Raw genomic sequence first — 22,084 nt, 5'->3', positions numbered from 1 at the left:
ACGCCCTCTGGAAAAAGTTTTCCCGGTGCCAACTTCATCCTCGTGCACCAGAGAACGGCCATTCCCTGCTGCTCTCTTCTCCAGAGACTTCTGAGTTTTCATGCTGGTAGAGCTGGCTCTTCTCATTCTCTCTACAAGTCGCAGGAATCTCAGTTCCTCAAGAGGAATGAGGGGGTTTGTGAATCAAATCCCACCTGCTAGAGGGAATGGGGATGTTGGAAGGGCAGCAGAGTGATCTGTGTTAAAAGTCTGTCCAAGGAGGAATCTTGGTCCAGATCCCACCAGGGAACGGTGTGGATGAAGAGAGACCCGGGAGAGGTGCAGGCAGGTACGGGAGAGGCGTGTGCTGTGCTCAGGGGTGGGACGGATCCTGGGGCTTGAAGCACCTGGAAGAGTGTGGGAGGGAAAGCAGCCTGTGCCGGGTCTCCACTTGCTCTTCTCGCAGCTCCAGACACCGTGAGGGAAGACACGTACTGGGTGTGAATCACATTCACGCACTGAACCACGGAAGGGGGTGGAATGGACCTGAAAGATCACCTTAAAGGACCTTAAAGATCACCTTAATGGACCTTAAGGATCACCTACTCCCAACCCACAGACGGAATTAGACCAAAGCTGCTCAGGGTCTCATCCAACCTGGCATCCACAGCCTCCGTGGGCAGCCTGTACCAGTGTCCCACCACCCTAATGGTACAAAAATTCTTCCTAATGTCTGAAATTTCTCCTCTCTCAATTTGCACCCATTTAAGCACCAGTTTTGTTGTTCTGCAGTCCCAGGTGGGTTCACAGCGTTGCTGTTTCCTGTTTGAGCCAAATGTGAAAAACAAGTTGTTGGACATACAAAGCACACCCCAAAATGCAGAGACTGGTGGGTGCAGCAGGACACACTGGGCACATCCTTTGCCTACACTGATGCCAGAGCAGGAGTTTGGGAGCTCTGGGCTATAGATATTAATTGGGAAAAGGGAGAAATGCCTCTCACATGCAGGAATCATTGGCAGTGTCCAGGGGAGAGACAGTGGCTCTGATCACCTGGTCCCAGGAGAGCCCTGATGGGACTGGTGCTGCTCCAGCAACTGAGCCCAGCCTGGTTTTGCTTCCCCCCAAACTTCCACAACACTTCAAAATAAGTGCAATGCTTGGGCCTCTCTTAAGTTTGCCTTGCAGGCTTTTTGTGTTTGTTTTTTTTTTTTTTTTTTTTTTTGAGCCAGGAGAGTTCACATTCCCAAGCCTTTCCCTGCAGCCAGTAAGCAGAGTTTATTTTTTTTTTTTAATAAAAAAGGAGAAAGCAGGGCTTTGCATGTAACCTCAGGTTCCCTGAGCAGGGCATCAGCCTCAGGGCCTGGACAGGCAGCTGAGAGGAGGCAGAAGCAGCTGGCAGATCTGGGGTTGGAAGGGGCTTCTGGAGCCTCCCTTCTTCCTTCCTGGGGCAAAATCTCCATCCCAGCCACACCTCCAACCTCAGCAACATGTACTGGGAGAGAGTCCATTTTATAAAACCACTGCCTTTCTCATTTGAAAACAAACAGGGTAAGAAAACAACCAAGTGGAGCCATTTTATGAAACTAACACAGACACTAACAGGGCAGCACCTCCCAGTCATCAACAACTTTAAAAAAATAGGGGAAAACCAGAGAAATGAAGCGTTTGTTTCCCAGCAACCCAGTGGGCAGCACCTCCCAACCACCACCACCAATTTTAGAAAATACGTGAAAACCAGAGAAATGAAGCATTTGTTTCCCAGCAACCTAGTGCAAAAAAAAAAAGGGGGCTACTTGTCTTGGAAAACACAAGCAGCTCCTTTATGAGTCCTAAGAAGAGAAAGAAGAGCAACTACCTCTTACCTGAGCTTCTCCAGCCCTCCAGGATTTTGGGGTGAACACCAAGCTTTGTAACAACTTGCTACTCAGGGAAGGAAAAGTGAGCAGAGCTGTTTGTAATTCCCAGCTCTGCTGGATTTAAAGGATCAGCACAAATAGTGCACACCTGGAAAAGAGGTTCCTCTGCAGGGCAGGTGAGTGCAGAGGAAAGGGATGTCTCTAGAAGTCCCAGGACACTCCAGGCTTTGCAGTGGGGTTTAACATCCTGCTGAGATCCATCCTGCTGGGGCTGGGCCCAGCTGCTGCCCAGCTGCATCTGCTGCTCCCCAAGGAAGGATGCATCAGAGCACAATGATTTGTTTTTATTGGGAATATTTGCTTCCTGCCACCAGGATGCATGTGCAGCAGCAGAGAAACATACAGCAGTGCAAGACCTTGTGCACCACGTGAGGCAGAAAAGATTTGTTAAGAGGGGTCTGTGTTACCCAGATATCTGTGGGAAGGATTGACCAAGAATGAAGTGCTGAACCTGCAATCCTGCCCACCTTCCTCGCAGTGGGAGAGCAAAGAATTCCACCTCAACCTTCACCTCACAGCTCAGCCTGAGGCCACAACTGCTCTGGGATGGAGTTACTGGTACAGAAGCCTCTACCTGAGCTGGGCAAAGGCTGAGCATCAGTGTGAGCAGGTGTGTCCCCAGTGTGAGCAGGTGTGTCCCCAGTGCTCAGTGAGGGCTCAGCAAGAGATCTCTGAGCAGAGCAGGGTCAAGGGAACAGACTCAGTGCACAGGACAGGTGGGAGGGGAATTTATTTTCTACTCATTCTGGCCTGCCCCTGTGATGCTATTCAGACTCTGTGCTGCCCTCAGAGGAGGGAGGAGGCACTGAAGAGCAGAGGTTTGCTCCTCCTTCTCCTCCAGAGGGATGCTCCATTTCTGCTGCTGCTGGCACCCGAGGACAGCTGTGGGGCAGAGCAGCCCATGGGCCCTTGTCACCATGCAGTGCCCTGGTCCCTGCCTCTCCTCCCCAACACTTTTGGGTGACCCTGCAGATCAGCAGTGCTCCCTGCAAAGCCCCTCTGCTCATTTCCAGAGCTTTCTGCAAACACCAGCTGCTCCAGGCTGTGAATGGCAGCAGTGGACAGCAGGAAGCTGCTGAAAGAAAACTCCCCCAAGGCAATCAGGGCACATTTCCCAAATAGCAACGGCAAGAGAAAGGCTACAAACAGGGGGGAGAAACTCAGTCTGATGCTCTGGGGCATTTTCAGGTATTAGTGGCATGTGGACTAGACTGCCCTTTGGGAGAAAACCCTGTCTGCAAAGCCCCCGTTTTGTGCCAGCATTTCAGACATTCCAGAAGCCCCAGAACTTTGTGTCCGGCAAATGTGTTCAGGCTGTGTGTCCAGGGTAAAGGATTCCTGCTGGCTCCTCCAGGCATGTCACTCTGCATCCTGCTGTGGTGAGGCTGAGATGGAAAAGCCTCAGCTGTGCTGGCTGGGAGCTGCCAGGAGCTCCAGGTCCTGCTGCACTGGGGCTCCTGGCAGGGAGCTGTGGGCTGTGGTGTGACATGAGGTGGCACTGGGAGCACTGAATGCTCCAATGGCTTCACAACATCACCCCTGGGGTTCTGACTTCCCTGTCAGCCTGCCTGGAAGGCACCAGCCTCCTGTGCTCCTTGGTGGAGAGGGAACCTAAGGGACTAAGTGCTAAGGGACTGACATTCCCAGAGATGCACGTGGCTGGGCAGGAGAAGGGAGGCTGCTTTATAACCTCTGCTACCAACCACATCTGCTGACTAAGAGACTTTGTGGCACCCTCATGATTCATGGGATCCCTTTGTGAGACTTTGTGGGATCCCTGCCTGATTCATGGGATATCCGTGACCAGGAGGAAAAGGCCACAGTCACAGTTCCAAACACAGAAAACCTTCCCTTCAATGACCCCATTCCTCAAGGAGTAGTCCATGTGCTTTCCACCTCTCATCCTCAGCAGGAGAGACAGAAACCTCCCTTCCTGCATTTCCCTGCTCTCTGGTGCCTCCTCTGACAAATCCTGATGGCATCAAGGCTGCACTGAACATCTCAGGGTGCAGGTGACCTCCCTGCTGGCATCTCACACACACACACACACACACACTCATTCTCTCTCACTCTCTCCCACTCCAGGGGCCCAGCAGAGTCAGGATGAGGGGGTTTGGGTGCTGGCTCTCCCTGGCTGTTACCAGTGTGGGGTGGTGGCCAGCAGGATCTGCAGGGCCATGGAGAAGCAGGGCAGCTGGGCCACGCCGTAGGCCACGGAGCGGGTGGGAGCCCTCAGCTGCAGCAGGTAGGCAATGGTGTGCACGATCCTTCCCACACAGAAGATGAGGAAGTGGATCCTGGCCACGGTGGGACTGGGATCCAGCAGGGAGTAGATGGCTCCGAGGAAGAGGAAGGGAAAGATGTTCTCCATGTCGTTGCGGTGGGCCCTGAAAAGCGAGATGAGGTTGTTTCCCTGTTTTTTCTCATTCCTTCTACCCATTCCTAGGTGCTGCTGGGCCTTTCCCCCATGGGATGGGCAGACACAGCCCCAAAAAGTGTCAGTTCTCCCCTACACACAGGAGAATTTCACACCCTGTGTCTCTCCCTTGGGATGCTGAGCCCCTGAAACTTTCTCTCCGTGACTGGGACGCCTTTGGCACAGCAGATGACAGCTCCAGGGTTGGAGCTTTCAAATAAACAGAGCAAAACACAGACCCTGGGAAGCTGCAAAAAGCTCAAAACTGGTGTGGTGCCAGCATGGCATGGCCCCAGATGTGGCCATGCTACACAACAAAAGGAGATCCAGAGCACAGCTTCTGCAGTGGAGAAATCACAGCATGGAGGGGCTGTGGCTTCACCACTCTCCATAAAAGCACCCAAAGGGGACTGGGGGGACTGGGGAGGAGTGGCCCAAGGGGCTGGAGGGGATGCTGTGGCCATGTGGTGACACATCAGCACTGATGGAGCCAAGCCCTGTGCTCCAGCTGAACAAGCACCTGCCTGGGTGTCACTGCATCTCTGCCACCACCACAGCACTGATGAGACAGGATCTGGTCAGGCCATGAGTGAGGTTGTGCCTCTCCTCCCCCAGGCACCATCCTCTGAACAAGGACCTGGGGGTTCAGCAGGGCTGGGAGGACAAATGGAAGAAGGAGGAGGAGAAAAGAGAGAGCTGTGAGGCAGCCAGAGGCACAGGGTACACATCCTGCCCTGCTCTGTCCTGCCCTGCACAGACCCCTGGCTCTGCTCCCCTCCAGGCAGTCTGAGATGAGAAGCTGACATTGCCCTTGCTCTGGGGAAACACCTTGGATTGAATGTGTCTCCTCCAGGGCTGCAAATCCATCAGCAAGGACGGGCTCTGAGAGCTCCAGCTGCCCAAGTCAGATCCCAGGCTGCCCCAGGTTTTTGCTGCAGCTCCAGTTATTTATTTTTATGGAAGCTTGTTTATCCTGACTAATCAAAAGAAGATTATGATTATTATTTCTGCTATTATTTTATTTTTGCTAGGAAGGAAACAGCTCATTTTCCATCCTCCTCCTCCTCCCCCTGGCAGCCCAGCTATTGGGGGTGGCACTGGATGTTTTCTAAAGCAAATGCTGGGGGGACATGATCAGTGAGGTCCCAGCGTTCAAGGACAGCAGGGCACAACTCCAACCCCTTTCCTGCACATCATCAGCAATCCAGAACTTGAGGCACTTCCTTTGGTAAGGGGGACAGCAAATCAAGCTCAGGGCTGAATAACCCCATGTTTTACCTCTGAGAAACTGTGATTCTCACAGAAGAGGGGTAACATTCAGAGTGTGCCCAATCAGAGAGGTAAAAGTTATTGTAATCCTGTTCAGCCTTTTCCCAAATCCCCCAAAAAGTGACAGGGACCAGTCACTCTGCTGCCTGTCCAGAGCATACAAAGAGTGTGAGTATGGGATGAGACATTGGGAATCTCTGGGACTTTGAGCACCTAGAAAAGACCTAATCAGAGTTGGATGCTGAATGCAAATCCAGATCCTTCCCTTGCCCTTGCTCCAGTGCACACCATGCTAAAGATTAAACTGCTCTCGTGAGCAGGGTCCCACAGCAGAGCTCGAGGCAGTCTGACCATCTAGAAAATGACTCAATTAGTGAGTCCTTTAAGCTCCCACTTCTTGTTTGCCAGCAGCTGGTGCAGAGGGAATGGTGGGACTGGGAATGGTGACACCAGAGGGAATGGTGGGACTGGGAATGGTGACACCAGAGGGAATGCTGGCACTGGGAACGCTGGCCCCGCTCACCTGCGGCACCGCTCCACGTCAGGGTCCTGGCGGTAGAACTGCAGCCCCCCATTGCGCAGGGCGTCCTCTGGGTTTGCAAATGCCTGGAAGAGACAGCCAGAGACAGTCCCCGCCTGCTCACAGCCTTCAGGAACCCCACAGGCGGAAGATTTGCCCCTAATCTTGAAGTCCTGAGGGGATTTTACCTGCTCAAATTTGTTACTGCTCTTCATAAAAACGAAGGTCACTGCATTTCCATGCACGCTGTCCTGCACCTCCTCAGGAGTTTTTCTTGTCCAAAAATCCCAGTGCTGCCTGCTGAGCAGGTCCCAAATGAGGGTTTCAACGGAGCTCCCACCTCACCCCCATCCACTTCTTCCCATGAAACCCATTTAGAGGAGATTTTCCAGCCACCGCTGCTGGCAGAGAGCTTGCAGACACAATGCAGCCTCCAAAAGATAACCAGGACTGACAGATTAGAGAATATTTCCTGGCTGGCTTTTTGGCAGTGACACTATGTGGCTTTCCCACAGGAAAATGGGATCCTACACTAATAAAGTTAAAAATGAAAATTATTTGTGTGAGCTCCTCACCTATGCTCAGAAGCTGTTCCTCAGGAACCTGGCTACATCTGACAGCTTCATTTTACAGCCTGGAAAGGGCTCTGGTGCTTTTTTAAATTATGGTACAAGCCCAAACTGTCCCAGGGCTGGAGCATCATTTAGAATCACAAGGGGAGAAGACAATTCATCAGTCACAATGATGCCACAGCACAGGGTATTTGTGTTCTATCTGAGACCAGAAATGTCTCCTTCCCTCTCCACCGATGCAGTCAGAAAGTCCTCAAGTACTTTAAAATAGATTGTACAGAAAGCTGGGTTTTATCAGGAGCTGGGGTAGTAAAAGTCCAGTGGGTCCCAACTCCTGACAGCAGCTGGTCCTCCCTGTATTTTTCTCCCCGACCAAGAATCATCTCCTCCAGCTATTGTTTTATTGCCCATGACTTGCTGCTCTCCTGGAGCATTCCCTAAACCAGTCAGCCTCCAAAAGCCCAAAAACTTTCTGCTACACCACAAGAAAAAAGACCATTGCAATGATTTCTTCTTAAACTTTGGTTTTTTCCCTTCTCCTTTTTTTTCCAGACCCTGCAAATTAACTGTAAACAGACTCTTTCTAGAAGCATCTCACCTGCTTGGCATTTTAGATCTGATTATTATTTAGATTAGGTTTCCAAAATCATAAACATCTAGCTACAGATGGTAGAAACAAACAGAAAGGGTCAAAGAGATGTGAGATATTTATCTGCTGCAGCTATGAAACAAAAACGTTTTGCTTTCAGCTGAAGTCAAAGAAAACTCAGCTTGCTTCAGGAAAATTTTGCTGAACTTTAGAGGAATAAAAGAAGAAAGCAAAATCACAGAAACCCAAGCAAAGAGCCAGAAAGGGAGGAGAAGGAAAACGAAACTAGATCTTACCTTCTTTCTGAGTCTCACTTGGCCGGTAATGATGGCAACGACATACATTTTTAAAATCAGAATCGTGCTGTAGAACGTGAATGACAGGAACACTTTATTTTCCATCATTTTGGGAGAAGAACTTGCTGCTGGATCTCTTCAACACCCAAAGCCGGGGGAGATCTTGGGCTGCGACAGAGCCTCGCAGGGGAGAGGCAGGAACAGCTGCGTTTAAACACAACACAAATCCTTTCATTTTCCAGCGAAACCCTCCGGCCAGGCTGCTGGGACAGCGAGGAACCCCTAACCAGCACACGGAGCAGGATTCTCTGCTGCTCACACCTTGCTATCAGCAGCTCCTTGCAGATGGGCTCCCCAGGGCAGGAGACAGAGCCCTGGAGAGGGACCTGGCACTGAGCTGCGACCTCTCCAAAGCACCCCCAGCTCTGACCTCTCCAAACCATCCCCAGCTCCGAACTTTCCAAAGCAGCCCCAGCTCCACCTCTCTGAACCAGCCCCAGCTCCGACCTCTCCAAAGCAGCCCCAGCTCAGCCTCTCCGAACCATCCCCAGCTCAACCTCCTCAAACCATCCCCAGCTCCACCTCCCCAATCCAGCCCCAGCTCAACCTCTCCAAACCAGCCCCAGTTCTGACCTCCCCAAACCAGCCCCAGCACGAACCATCCCCATCCCCACGTCCCCAGTCCAGCCCCGCTCCCTGCCCCATCTCCCCGCGTTTCCCCGGGACGGAGCCGCCGGAGCATCCCTGTCGCAGGCAGGCGCTGCTCACCCCGGAGCGGAGCTTCTGCGGATCCTTCCTTGGCAGGAGGGGTTGGGAACGCTCTCAGCGCCCGCCCCAGCCGCCGGCAACCCTGGATCCCCGTCCCGCCCAGCGCTCCTGAGCTGGGCTCACTCCCAGGGCAGCGGCAGGCAAGCCATGCCCACAGATCCACCTGCACAGAGGGATGGACAGCGGACAGAGCGGTCTGTCCCTCCCAGGAGGGATCGCCCCGGGAATGACCAGCCTGGAACCCAGCCAGGACTGTCCTGGTCTGCAAAGCCATGAAACTGCACAAAGTGAAAACTGCCCGTCCAACCCAAAGCAGGTCGTTCTGAACCGAGGCAGCCAGATGGAGTTTTGTCCTTGGTTTAAAAAGTGCCACGTGAATTTGGAGCTGGCTGTTCATCAGCCATGAAACATTGTGGAATAAAGGGTGGGATTGGAGCCTCTGCAGGCAGCTGGGCTGCTATTTAATGCAAATTTAACTCCTTCTCCCCCAGGGCTAGCAGCAGCAAACCTCAGGGAGCTGGAGGTGTGGGGGCTGACAGGAGCTCTCCAAGTTTATTAGAGTGGAAGGGCTGGATTTGGTGTTCATTTCCTTAACACAGGAAAAAAAAAAAACCCAAACAAAACAAAACAAAACAAAACAGGAAAATAGAAAATTCTCTGCATTTGCCTCTGAATGTCCCTCATGGCCATTCTGCCCTGGTGCTGCAAACCCAAAGACACTCCACCGCTCCATGCAATGCTCTGGCTCAGCCTCACAACATCTGAGTGTGTGCATGGAAGCACAAAAGAAAAGACAAAGCTGGATGTGCAATGGGACCTGCAGTGCAAGCATAGGAACTGGATGTAGCTCCTGTGATTTGTGTTGCCATGGCATGGGGGTGAATGTGCAGTGGAGGCCATGTGGTCTAGTTTTTCTACCTGAAAAGTTTTTTCTACCCAGAAAAGTTTTGACAAACCAAAACCTCCTACCAATAAATATTCTGTACAATAAATCCACAAATAACAGAAGATTTGATCACTATTGGCAGCACTTTGCACTATAGTGGCTAATAAGATGTAAAAGCTGGCCAGTTTAATATCTAGCTGGCAGACAAGAATTTTACTTGAAATTCCAGGAATAGTTTAACAGATTTGTCCTCTCCCACCCCACAAGGATCATCTTTTGGCAAGTCTTGTGTCCTCAGAGTGTTAACCTGGGAAATTAAGATTGTGATTGCCATTGTATTGTTAGTGCTCTATAAAGCCACTCTGCAGTTCAGGCATTTGTCATGGGCAATCCAAAAGAACCATATCTGTGGCATTCAATAAATCGTGCTATTCCTGAACCCAGCTGGCTCTTCTGAATGTGACCAGACCTACAGTTCACAGACTATTGTTGCACCTGGCAGGGGGCCTTAGAGTTATGTTTTTAGCAGTGCAGGAAGCCTTTGAAAACCACAAACTCTTGGTTTTAAGAGGGAGGTGCTTGCAGTTGGTCACCACCACCCTGGCACTGGGGAAGCTGCAGAACAAGCCCTGGCACAGCCCAGAGTGGAGCTCTGCAGCCTCTGGCAGGCTGCTCCCCTGGGGTGGGAGTGGGGACACCAGGACATGCAGCAGCCGTGTGGATCCAGGCTCTGTGCTCAGAGCTGGGGTGCTCACCAGTGAACTGCATCCAAACCCACCATGCACCCCTGGAGCTCAGCAGGGCACCATAAACACCTCAATGCCAAGTGTGAGCAGGCAGTGAGTGGCAAAGCCACATCCCAAACTCTGCTCCTCCCATCCCTCCTCTCCACAGCTGATAGGGATCAACCCACAGCAGAGAAGACCTCAGTGCCCAAGGTCTGGGGTTATGCAGGGCCAGACCAGCCCCACAGCATGGATGAGACATTCTCCAGCAGCCCCTTTCTCCCAGGAGCCTGGGAGAGGGCAGGCAGCCAGACCCTTCCCCAGCACATCCCACCCTCCATCCAGCAGCTCCAGTTTTTACCAGCAGATGATCCAGTCCACGGGGCCTTCAGCAGCGGGACCTTTTCCCTTCATGCACCTTCTTCCCCTCCCAAGGCAGCCAGCAGCTCGCTGAGCAGCAGGAATATGCACCTGCAGACAAGCCAGGACTCCTCCTGCCAGCCAGCATTCTCCTCCTTGGCATTGTTCAAACACTGGCAAAGAGCCCTGAACAATTTGCACCAGCAACTGGCACAAATTTACATTGAACAGAGAGATCAGGAAGCACACCTTGTTTAGGGATAATCCCTCGGGGCAAACTCAGGTGTGGATGTGTTAATTTAGAAAAAGCGTTTTTTCTGTGTGTCTATGGATTTCAAACCCCTTTCTGTGTGTGTATGGATTTCAAACCCCTTTCAGTGCTACACAGAGTGGAACCCCAGAGGGGAGGGCTATGGATGGGGATGAGGAGCAGCAGATGGCTGCAAAGGCAGGTGCAATGCTCCTGGGATCCCAGCTCCTTTTCAGGTTACCAGGTTCAGGGCTCTCAGGCTGGGTAGAACACATCCACCCTTCACCTTCCTGGCTTTTGAGACCCAAGGCAAGGCAGCTGCCGGAAACGTGTTCACCCATCCCATTAATCCATGCTGTTAATATTCATGGTCTGATCCTCCTCCACAGATCACATCCTGCCAGGACAGAGCCCTTGCCTTAAGAATGCCAGGTCCTAACAGCAGGATGTCTTTAAACTGATCAGTCATGCCTTGAAACTTTGAGCATGAGAGGTCTCAACCCAGGACAAGATCTACCTAAACCAAACACCACTAGCCAAAACCACTGATTTGTTTTGGTTTTTTTTTTTTCTGAGAAATTATTAATAAAAATAAATGTGAGGCTTTGAAAGATTAGGTTGTCAGGTTAGACTGACCCCAGGAGCTGTAGGGGAAAATGCAGCATTTTGCTGGAGGAGTAACTGAACTGTAGGAAGCAGAAGGAATGAAAAATTAATGGGAAATGCTCGAGAAAAGTACTTAAAAATAGAAGCCTGTAAAAGTGATTCTGCTTCGGCAAGATTATGAAATAAAAATCACTCTTAATTCCCACACAGGTTATTTATTTGACCAAGTGAATTACGCTGGAGTATTGTGACTACATTTTTCCACTCTTGCTCCTCTGGGGAATTTCCAGTGGCAGCAAAAGGAGAGAGAGGGTTGGTTCAGTGGAGCACTGGCACGTCCGCTGGGGTGGCACAGCCTGGGCTCCACCCTGATCCCAGAGGTACTTTGAGCAATTACAGCCCCAGAATTTTCCCTAACGAGCAATTACATCCCACAGCAGAGAGCCCGAGGGGCTGCTCCAGGCTGGAGGAGACGGGCAGGTGGGTGGCACTTCCCCAGCATGCTGGTGGAGAAGGTGCAGAGCCCAGCTGGGATTTTGCTTACCCTGAGCACACAGCTCAGCCCAGGAGCTGAGCTCCATTCCCAGCTTGCTCCAAAGCCACCCTGGACACTGGTGCCCTCCTGCCCTGCCATTTCCTCCTGCTGCTCCCAGCACAAAGCCTTGGAGCCTGCACACCCCAGTGATCACCTGCACCCATCCTGGGAAACCCAGCTGCCAAGGGAGGCTGTGCTGTGCTGGCTCATCAAACACGATGACTTTTCAAGTAAAGGCATGAGTGCTTTAGCTGTTTATTAGTGAGAAGGGTGCTCCACCTGCCTTCCCTCCCCAGTCTGCACGAAAGCTCCCACCACCATGACGCACCTTCCGTGGAGCTGTGAAATCCTCTTGCTTCACCTGCAGCTCCCTATCCCCAGACTCCTGGGCTCCTCATGCTTGTTTCAGCAAGCAGGACACAGAAGACACTGCAAAGTCAGTAAGCAGAGGAACCATCAGCACCTCTGGCCCCCAGCATTAGCATCTGCTGTGGTTTGACACTGGCCAAACTCCAGGCACCCGGGAAAGTCACTCACTTGCCCTCCCCTGCCACAGCTGGGCAGAGGAGAGAGAAAATTAATGAAAGGGTTCATGAGTTGAAATAAGGACTGGGAGAAAAACTCCAAGGGCAAAACAGGTCCAGCTTAGGGGTACAAAGTGAATTTATTCCTAACAAAATCAGAGGAGGATAATGAGAAGTGAAATAAACCCTTAAAAAGACCTTTTCTTCCCCCAACCCTTCCCTTCTTCCCACCAACAGTGAAGGAAGAGAGGACATGGGAGTTTTGGCCATTTAATCACTGAGATTTTCTTCTGCTGCTCAGGGAGAGAAGTTGTTCCCCTGTGAGACTGTGGGGTCCTTCCCACAGGAGACAGCTCTCCATGAACTTCTCCAGTGTGGGTCCAATCTCATGAGCAGCAGTCCTTCCCACCAGGGGAAGCTTCTTGCACCTTCTCACAGAAGCCACCTCTGTGATCCCTCTCCTACCAAAAACCAGGCAGGGGAAAACCAACATCTCAGGAAACAACTGGGATGCTTCAGCCTTCAGCAAACTCAGGCAGATTTTGTCTGGTTTGCATTTTGAAGTCGACAGTACTGGCTGAGCTATCTGAGAGGCCTCAGGCAAGAGGGATGTGAGATCAGCCTCTCCCCAGTTGTCCTTCACACACAGAAGAGCAGATGCCTGCAGCAGGAGAAAGCCTTCAGGAGAGGCCCAGGGAAGGGGCAGGCTGTGGTGGCTCTGAGCTCCAGCGGAGCAGAGGAAGCTGCTGTTCCTCAGGCAGGGAACAGGCCCAGGGCCAAGTCAGAGGCTGTGGCATGTCCTCCTGCCTTCTCCTCCAGCCCCATCCACCATCCCTTCCTGGGCTGCTGCCCTCCTGTCCCCTAAGCTGTCACACTCACGCTGGCTGCAGAGGAGGCACTGTCCCCTCTGCTGCTGTGACACCAGAGATGCTGAAGAGAGGCCATCAGGCTGTGGGTGTGTGCAAGCAGATTATTCTCTCATGTTCTGAGCCTCACATGGATTCATGCCTGGGCTTTCTCTTAGGAAAGAATTCCTTGGCTGTGCTGCTCTGTGCCTGCAGGGATGAAACCCTGCTAGGAGAGGAGCTGAGGGAATTATTCCTCCTCTCTCCTGCTCTCCTCCTCTGTCCCAGCTGGTTTAGGTGCTGGCTTTAGGCAGAGCTGCACCTGCTGCTGCTGAGACCAGGTGGAGGTGGGAGATGGGCTCAGGGCTTGGGGAGTAGGGGAGCTGTGCCTCTCTGTCTCTCACTCAGCCACACCTCAGCATCTCGTGATGTGTTTTGCTTCCCAAGAACCAGATCCCATTAGACGTAAACAACAGGCAAAAACCACTTGTGTTACTGCCCAAAAACAGGGAGTTTCCCTGCCAGACTGGGAGAGTAGAGGAACAAATTACCGCCAAAAATGTCAGAATTTGGGAACATTTCCTAGACTTCAGGAATTTGCAAAACTACAACGTAGATGCAGATTTCCTGCTGGGGTGCTCTGAAACAAGAGCAAAGGTAAAGGAGGCTGCATAATCCAGCCTCCACATGCTGTTATGGAGAGATGGGAATCAGGGCATGGCAATCACAGCATTAAGAGCCCTATCTCACTAACAGGGCTGGGAGAGGGAGCAACTGTGGCCCCTTATTCCAGCCTTATTTCCAGACCTGACATTTAACAGCAATGAGCAGCTTCAAGGTGAAAATTAGAAAACAAATCTTTTATTTCTTGGGCTGTTAACCCTGCCTTGCAACCCAGGAAGAACAGGTTGCTGAGCTTGTTCATTTTAAAGTCTTTTAAGCCCTGTTTTCACCAGATAGGCATTTTCAAGTTCTCACAGGACAAGAGGGAATGGGAAGGTCAGCACATCATTGCCTGTCCCTGGCCCAAGCTGAGTGGCTACACCAGCCTGGTGAAACCAACTCCAAGGAGAGCCTTTGCCATAGAGCTTCACCCACCACAAAGCTTTCCAAAACACAGAGCTTATTTTCAAACCCCTGAGTTCTCTGTGTCCCCTTCATCACCCACAAATTAAACAGCAGCATTTCCTCCCACCCTCCTGTGTAGGTCACATTGTCTAGATCTCCTTAGCACACATGCCAATCTTCTAAGTGGCACTTTGTAACGTCCTGGGGGACAACTGAGCTCCCTAGAGCAGATCAGGACATCCTTCCCACAAGGTCTGACTCAGGCAGAACTCAGAGCTGCTCAGTAATTTGAGGTTTTATGAGTCAAGTCACTGTGTCATTGGTCCAGACACATCCTAAAACTTTCCCTTTTTCCTGCATGGAGTCATGAACAACACATCTTATGGGCTTGATTTTAGGCCAAAAGGTGGTCTTTCACCTGATGAAACCAGGTGGTCTGGTTTCAATCCTGATGTTGTTAATAAACACCCCTCACTAGCAATGCTGAGAACACCCTGCCCACAATCAGCCTGGAAAGCAGGGAGCAATTTAGCTGTGTTATTTACAGCCCCCTTGCTGCAAGGTTTTCATTGTGCTGTTGTCTCAGCTGGCCTCTTGCTCACAGCAGTGGCAGCACTGGCACAACACAACACGACCCAGGCTGTGTGACCCTGACTTTATCCAGAGCAGAATTTGGGTTGAATGATGCAAAGAAGTAGAAAAACCTCTCCACTCTGCTCTGCAGGCAGTGATGCTTGGACTAACCATCCTAAGTTTTCTTCTCTGCCTGAATGATCCATTGGCAGGAGTCTGAGAGCCAGCCCAGGTCCCATGTGCTGATTGCTCTCCTGATTTACAGCCCACACCCTCACGATGTTCCCAGAAATCTGCCCCACCCTGTGTTGATGCAAGCCTGAAGCCCTCCATGGGGGAATATGTGCTTTTTGCAGTGTTTTACAAAGCAGCAGAATGCATCTCTCTAGCACAGCACATTCTGTTAATAGCACCACTGACTCGGGCAAGAAGGAACAAGGAGTTCCCCCATCAGCAGGAGAGAAGATGGATCCCAGCTGTGGGAAGGCTGTAGGGACAGGAGGCTTTGGGATGCTACACCAGTGGGGCTGGAGCTGTCCCACAAGGAGAGGTGGGCGTCAGGAAGGGGCAAGGAGCTGTTCTGCACTGTAATTGCAGCAAGGGAAGTTGTGTGAATGCTCAGTGCTGGAAGGAGCTGCTGCTCTTCACCACGAGTGAGGCCCTTGCAGGGCTGTCTCAGCTCTGGGACTGTGGTTTCAAGGTAGGACTTGTCCCTGTGAGAGACAGCAGTGGATTGAGGCTCTCTGGTCCCGTTCACCCTGATTCATCCCATCTTCAGAAGTAGGAGATTAACTTAAGCTCTGAATCACAAGGTTTAATTCTCTTTCTTGTAAATTTGTTGTCATACATGAAGTTAATGTTGGTAATTACATGCATCAAGTCACCATCCAAACTGTTAAAATTGAATTACTTCTGGAGACAATGAAGTGCCATAATGAAACATGATTTAAATTAAGATGATGACGATGATAAAAATAATAATAAGATTTTTATGGGATCTTCTTCCCCTCTTGTTCATGTCACAGCCACACAGGGGAATTAAGAAGAACATCAGTTCTTGCTCAGCTTTGCCCAGCATTCTCCTCCTTTGAAACATGTCTGTGAAAGCACCTCTTACTCAGCTTTACTTCAGACCCATTTGCTTTCATCTCTCTTCAAAGGAGATTTCTCCATGCTTTTGATTATCCCAGTCATACTTTCATATTTCCCTCTATGCTGAAGCAAGCAGATGACCAGCACATGACTGCCAACTCCTTTACCCCCTGCACTTCAAACGTCCTTCAACCTCCTAAAAACTCATTTTTCTTTTAAATGCCACAGGTCCTCACTGAGGGGTCTAGGATGACTCCACACCAAGTTATTTAGCACTCCAGAGGGGCTACTCCCAAACTGTAGGAATTCCAGCAATGTTGTATAGAAGACAGCCCTGGGCCACTTCACAGCTATCAGCATCAGATCTGGCTGCTCATCCCTGTTCTTGGGGCCTCTCTGTATCCTGCAGCCAATCTCCTTTTTTTCTGTGCTGTTAGTGTGGACCTAACATTGTTCTTTGCAGAGCACATCCTTCTCCTCTTTTCAACTCATTCCAGATCCCTGTTGGCCACAGGGTTCTCAGCCCTCAACCACACATTTTAACAATAGCTGGAAACTGGGGTCCTGCAGGAAACATTTTATTTTAGCAGAGTACATTTTTCTTCCTGTTAGATAAAATATGTCCTGTTAAAAGAACCTAGCAGTTTCAGATTTGACCTTTATTTAACACTGAGGAATCTGTATGGAGATGATATTTTACAGGTCATTCAGAGTAAGATTTGAGGCATAAGTTACAGGTCATCAATGACATTCTGAGCCAAAACCACACAGAAGGACAGACCTTGGTGGAATTTCCAGGAAGCCTCACTAGTCTCCACAGAAATCACCAAATCCCTTCTTGCTCAGGAGACCCTGCTCCATAACCTCCCCAGCACTTCAAGGGGCCCAGACCCAGCCTTGCTGAACAAATGGGGAAGCTATTTGTTTTATTCACTTTTGCTATTTGTTTTATTCACTTTCTCCTGATGAACCTACTTGGTCCCCAGTGTCAACTGCTAATTGAGCTGATTAAAACCAGGCAGAGATCTTTACTTGGGCATGAGCTGAAGTCAGAGCAGGGAAAGCAGAGGCACCAGTCAGAACAGCTGCCTTGCAAGACTAATTTTAGTGACCTGTGTTTGTGGCTCTTCACAGGAGATGGGTGTAGGAGCAGGGTGTTACCTGTGCTAAACCCCAAACCAAACACAGCCTCTGATTCTGGTCCAACCAGAATCGGGTCCAACCCAAAACCCTTTAAATCCTCTTTCACCTAAGGGTCCAAAACCATTGGATGGGGCTGTCTGCATAATAACAGCAAACCTTTGTGCTTTGGATGAGGTACAAGCCACTCACCACATCAGAGCCCATGACTGGAGTGAGGGCACAGCATTACTCATGCCCTACTCTTCCTGAGGAATCCTCCCACACCATATGAACTTAGTGTTTTCCTATTCCATGCAGCTGAAATTTCATCTCTTTCACACCGTTTTTATTCCTAAATTATTATCTACAACATAATTCTATTTAAGATAGAATATGGGCTAAAGTTTCTCTATTATTTCTTGTTCTTTCAGTGAGAACTATTGCTACACAGGCAAACAGGCTCACACGAGACCTACTCTGCTCCAAGCCAGCCTGGAGAACAAAACCAGAAATGCCTGGAGCCAAGCCAAACAGGAACACTCTCCAATTTCAAATTCTGGGCTCAACTTTACAAGCAAGGTTAAAAACCAAAGGCAGGATCAAGGCAGGTGAAGTTTAACTCTCACAGTGTCCCCATCTTACCAGTGAGCACCTACAGCACGAGGTTTAATTCTCTTTGTTGTGGATGTGTTGTCATAAATAACGGGAATGTTCAATATTTACATGCCAAGTTCACTGTGCACACCATTCAAACTAAACCACATCCTTGGACAATAAGTTCCAAAATGAAACAAAATCTGAATTGAGATGATGATGATGGTGATAATGATGATTATTACTAGGAACAGATGATGTGGCCAAGCCAATGTTGCTGGAGCTGGGTGAGAGCACCTTGACTTGACCCCAAATGCAGCTCCCAGATCTAATCACTAAACCACAGAGGATGTCTACGCCAGGAATGTTTACCCTACAAGTCAAAACAGAGCCTAACTGCCCCTTGATAGCCCATCCACTGGGTCTATCTCTACCATTTCATACATTATTCATCTGGACCTTGCACGGAATCAGAGCCTGGAGGCCAGAAGGGGTGAAAAGGCAAGGCTGCTAAATAATAAAGCACCTCCACACCCTGCTTTGCTTTCCTGAGCTCCTGCCCTGAGGGTGCCTCTCTCAGCTGCCAGCCCAGGTGGATTTGCATGGTCCAGTGGACACTGCTGCTTATCTGCACCTGGCTTTGGGTGGTGCCTTTATCGTGGAATCACAGAACCATTCAGGTTGGAAAAAACCTCTAGGATCATCAAATCCAATCCCTAACCTCCTTTAGTGTTCACCACTAAACCACTTCCCGAAGTGCCACATCCACATGGCTTTTCCAGGGAGGGTGAACCAGGTGAGCTGCTGGGTCCTCTTGTCCTGCAACAGCAGAGACCCAAAGCAGCCCATAAAACACCCACCTGAGCCCCAGTGTCTCTCAGCTCTGGCAGTTAACAGTAGTTAACCAGTAATTTAACTCTTAATAGCAATTTTCTCCAAGCTGTTCCTTAACTTTATTCCTAGCACCAAAATATGAGACTGAAGTGTGTCCATGATGCAAAAGTCCATTTGAGAAATGGACGCTTGTTAAGATTGCTCAAGTACAGATTTAAAAACTCTTCTCTTCAAAGCCTGTGGCATTCCTGGCAACTGTTTTTCATATGAACATAATAAACCTCTGGTTCTATCCAAACCCCAATGGCTGCCTCCCTCCATTCCTCCTGCCTCTGGAACACACAGTGGCCTGTGGGAACGGAGCTATTTTGGCAGCCAGGCACTTTAATGTGCTTGTTCTGAGAAAGACCATCTCCATCCATCCCTGCTTGGTGGAGCTGATATGTGCGAAAGATCAAGCAGGTTCCAGCACCAGGACTCACTCCATAAAGAGCAGAGCAGTGTCCTGCCAGCAGTGTCACCTTGTGCTTATCTACAGAACATTCAACTTCCAGCAGGTTCCCACGGTAGGCAAGAAACGTGAGACAGCAGCTTCCCTCACCTACAATGGAGCACAGCTGAAACACAAACACCTTCCCTCCCATCCCCACCAGGTAACACGAATTGTGTAGCTCCACCTACATATTAAAAATCCCATTTTTCTCCCTCTGCAGAGCTGTGGCAGCACTGCCAAGCCCTGCTCTGTCCCAGCTGCTCTGGGGAGGAGCTGTGCTGGTGCAGACCAGGGACAGCTCTGCCTGAAGCACCTGAGCATCCCAGCTCTGCTTGTTCACACTGCTGGGACAGCTCGATGAGATTCTGCCCTCTGACTGCAGCCTGGGCTCAGGGAAAAGGGCTTTGACATTGGGCATCCGGACAGAAAACATTTTTTCTTGTTGTAGGGAAGAACCTCTCAATGGAATTTTTCAGAGACAGCAACCAGGACAAAATGCAACCCTCCTGGTACCTCAGAATCTCACAAGTGTTCAGATGTGATCAGATGAATTATTTCCCAAGGGCAGATTTACTGCACAAGTAGATAATGTTCTGTTTCACTCAGATGCCAAACTCATCCACATCTTTCCCTGCTGGACTGTGTCGTAGACATCTTTTTGTGAAAATCCTTTCTTAGGATTTTTTTTCTCTTCTGAGAAGCTGAGGCCTCAGAAACAAAATGTAAATAATAGTTATCTGCTGCTGTGGAATGCATCAGGTGGACTTTTGATTGGCCCATCTTAGATTTTATAATTAATGGCCAATTAAGGCCGAGCTATCTCGGACAGAGTCCAAGAGAGCTGCCTTTTGTTATAATTTCTTTTTCTATTCTATTCTTAGCTAGCCTTCTGAGATGAACCTTTTCTTTCTATTTCTTTTTAGTAGAGTTATAACGTAATATATATATATATGTCATAAAATAATAAATCAAGCCTTCTGAACATAGAGTCAACATTTTTGTCTCTTCTTTCATCTAAGAACCCCTGTGACTGCTGTCACGGACTGTCCCTCTTCACACAGCACAGCACCACACACTGACCCAAAGGACTCTGTGATTTTGTGCCCCAGATAAGGATTTTGAAGCCTGTCCAAGTTGAATCACAGCTCAAGCTCTTGAGTAAACATTTCAGTGACAAAACGGAATTGTTAAACCCTTTGCTATGAACTACCGTGTTGAAAAAAAAAAAACTTTCATCATCTGCAAACCTCAATTTTCCTACCTGCAAGAGAAGGATGACAGGCTCTTGACTCCCTGGGTGTTTCTAGGATTAGACAATGTCTGCTCAACGTTAATGTAGATGTTGGTATTTTGTGTTATTGCTCCTGTCACATTACAGAAAGGTCAGGGAACATATTCCATGACTCAAGAGCCTTTCCACAGCATTAGTGTAGTCCTCAGAGCTTAGCCAGGCTCTGTATTTGGATAAAGCCCACCACAATCCCACTCTTTAAAGATCCCAATGTACGTCAGAGTGGCAGCCCTTTCCTGTCACTGCCTCATCTCCGTGTTTAGGATAAGCAGCACTTGGAAGATGATACTGAAATTATAGCAGAGAAAGAAAACAAAGCAAAACCACACATACGGGGCGTAGGGGGGTGTGTGGTGTGGTAGAAAAAGGATAAAAATAAAGGAAAATCCTCTCAGAAAAACTCAGGCTGTTAGAGAGCATCTAGCCAGAGTCAGAAGGCAGGGAGAGATTATGTAAAAATGAATATAGGGAAAAATTAGTCTCCTAGCTCTCCTTCTCCAGTTAGAAATCTTCCACAGGACCTCTTGCCAGCCCAGCAACTCATGTAAAACAACACATTTCCAAACCTCTTTCACAAACAAAGCATTTGGAAATATTGAGAACCTTACACACCCTCCAACAAAAACACAGACTTTTTCTGGGAAACGCATTGATTCATAGATCTTGGAATTCTTACCTGGAAAACCCTTGCACTCCATGAACTGAAGATGGGGCTGCAGCCCTGATTCCCAGCACACTGCCCCCTGGCTGGAGACATGTTCCTTGGCTCACCAGCCAGCTGGGAGCTTCTGCTGCCTTGTGATGCTGCCCTGAGAGCCAAATCCCAGATTCTCTGAGCTCCCTGCCACAGAGCTCAAAGTGAGCCAGCCCAAAGTCCTGCAAGTGCTGCCTTTAAACCAATCAAATTGCAGGTGGCAGGAAATTCCAGCACACTGGAAACAGGGTCAGGCCAGGCAAAAATCTCATCTGACTTTTCTCTCTCCTCACCCTTGGCCTTGAGTACCCCATCTCTGCATCCCTTATCTCTTGCTTTGCAACACAGATACCCCATCTTCATTGCCTCCTCTACCACAACAGCTTTAGCACCCCAAATTACCCTCTTCAAACACCCTGTATTGGTGTTTGCAGCGGGTAATTTGGGGTGCAAACACCCTATATGGGCGTTTGCAGTGGGTAATTTGGGGTGCAAACACCCTACATTGGTGTTTGCAGTGGGTAATTTGGGGTGCAAACACCCTACATTGGTGTTTGCAGTGGGTAATTTGGGGTGCAAACACCCTATGTTGGTGTTTGCAGCGGGTAATTTGGGGTGCAAACGCCCTACATTGGTGTTTGCAGCGGGTAATTTGGGGTGCAAACGCCCTGTATTGGTGTTTGCAGTGGGTAATTTGGGTAGGATCCCCAAATTCCTACAATTCTTCTTCCTATACTCTCTGCAACATCCTCCCTTTTTCCACACCCTCTCCTTTTCACCACACCACTTTCACTGCTGATCAACACCCCAAATCACAGACACCCCAAGCCTATTGCACACTGAACACCTACCTAAAGTTCTTCTCTGCTGCAGATTTTCAGTACTTTCAGCTTGTGGCAGCTGGTTCAACATGACCCACTGCTGACCAACCACCCCATCCCTGTGCTGATCAGGAGGGCAACATCAAGGCATGACAGGATGCCAGTTCTGTGCCCAGGGCACAGGAGGGTGTTGAGGAACAACGTGTTCAACACAACAGGCACAAAACACTGCACTGTGGACTGTGTGGTGCAGGGTCTGTGCTCCACTTGGAGCTTCCAGACTGCTGTTCAAGGAAATTGCCATCAATGTCAGCCTCACCACCACTATTAGACTTCTCATCCATGTCCAGGCCCAGCTTGAACCCATTTAACTTGTAATGGATAATGAGATAACAGCATGACATGCAGCAGCTGAAGATTATTTAAACACCCATCTGGTACCT

General features: G+C 49.7%; 1 protein-coding gene across 4 annotated transcripts; it reads right to left on the bottom strand.

Annotated features, from left to right (window-relative positions):
- Positions 1-2,167: 2,167 nt before the first annotated feature.
- PTGES (prostaglandin E synthase) lies at positions 2,168-20,966 on the bottom strand. Of its 4 annotated transcripts, XM_064727590.1 has the most exons (5): positions 20,803-20,966; positions 12,019-12,119; positions 7,561-7,764; positions 6,107-6,189; positions 2,168-4,285 (listed from the first exon to the last, which is right to left on the bottom strand). In XM_064727590.1, exons 3-5 carry the CDS (start codon positions 7,666-7,668, stop codon positions 4,036-4,038), a joined length of 441 nt encoding a protein of 146 aa, XP_064583660.1. In that variant the 5' UTR covers positions 7,669-7,764; positions 12,019-12,119; positions 20,803-20,966; the 3' UTR covers positions 2,168-4,035. The 4 variants fall into 4 exon arrangements, with proteins under 4 accessions (XP_064583660.1, XP_064583657.1, XP_064583661.1 ...); XM_064727587.1 differs by lacking the exons at positions 12,019-12,119; positions 20,803-20,966 and adding an exon at positions 8,329-8,457; XM_064727591.1 differs by lacking the exons at positions 12,019-12,119; positions 20,803-20,966 and adding an exon at positions 7,882-8,174.
- Positions 20,967-22,084: the final 1,118 nt, after the last annotated feature.

This window comes from Zonotrichia leucophrys, chromosome 17 (assembly GCF_028769735.1).
Source record: "Zonotrichia leucophrys gambelii isolate GWCS_2022_RI chromosome 17, RI_Zleu_2.0, whole genome shotgun sequence".
NCBI classification, from domain to species: domain Eukaryota; kingdom Metazoa; phylum Chordata; class Aves; order Passeriformes; family Passerellidae; genus Zonotrichia; species Zonotrichia leucophrys.
The sequence above is the reverse complement of the archived record's forward strand: the minus strand, read 5'-3'. Positions and strand labels throughout refer to the sequence as shown.

Coding starts and splice junctions, on each gene's coding strand:
- PTGES (XM_064727590.1), bottom strand. CDS start 7,668: ATGATGGAAAATAAAGTGTTCCTGTCATTCACGTTCTACAGCACGATT. Junction 6,190..7,560: donor AAGTGAGACTCAGAAAGAAG/GTAAGATCTAGT, acceptor TGTCTCTTCCAG/GCATTTGCAAACCCAGAGGA. Junction 4,286..6,106: donor GACGTGGAGCGGTGCCGCAG/GTGAGCGGGGCC, acceptor CTCGCTTTTCAG/GGCCCACCGCAACGACATGG.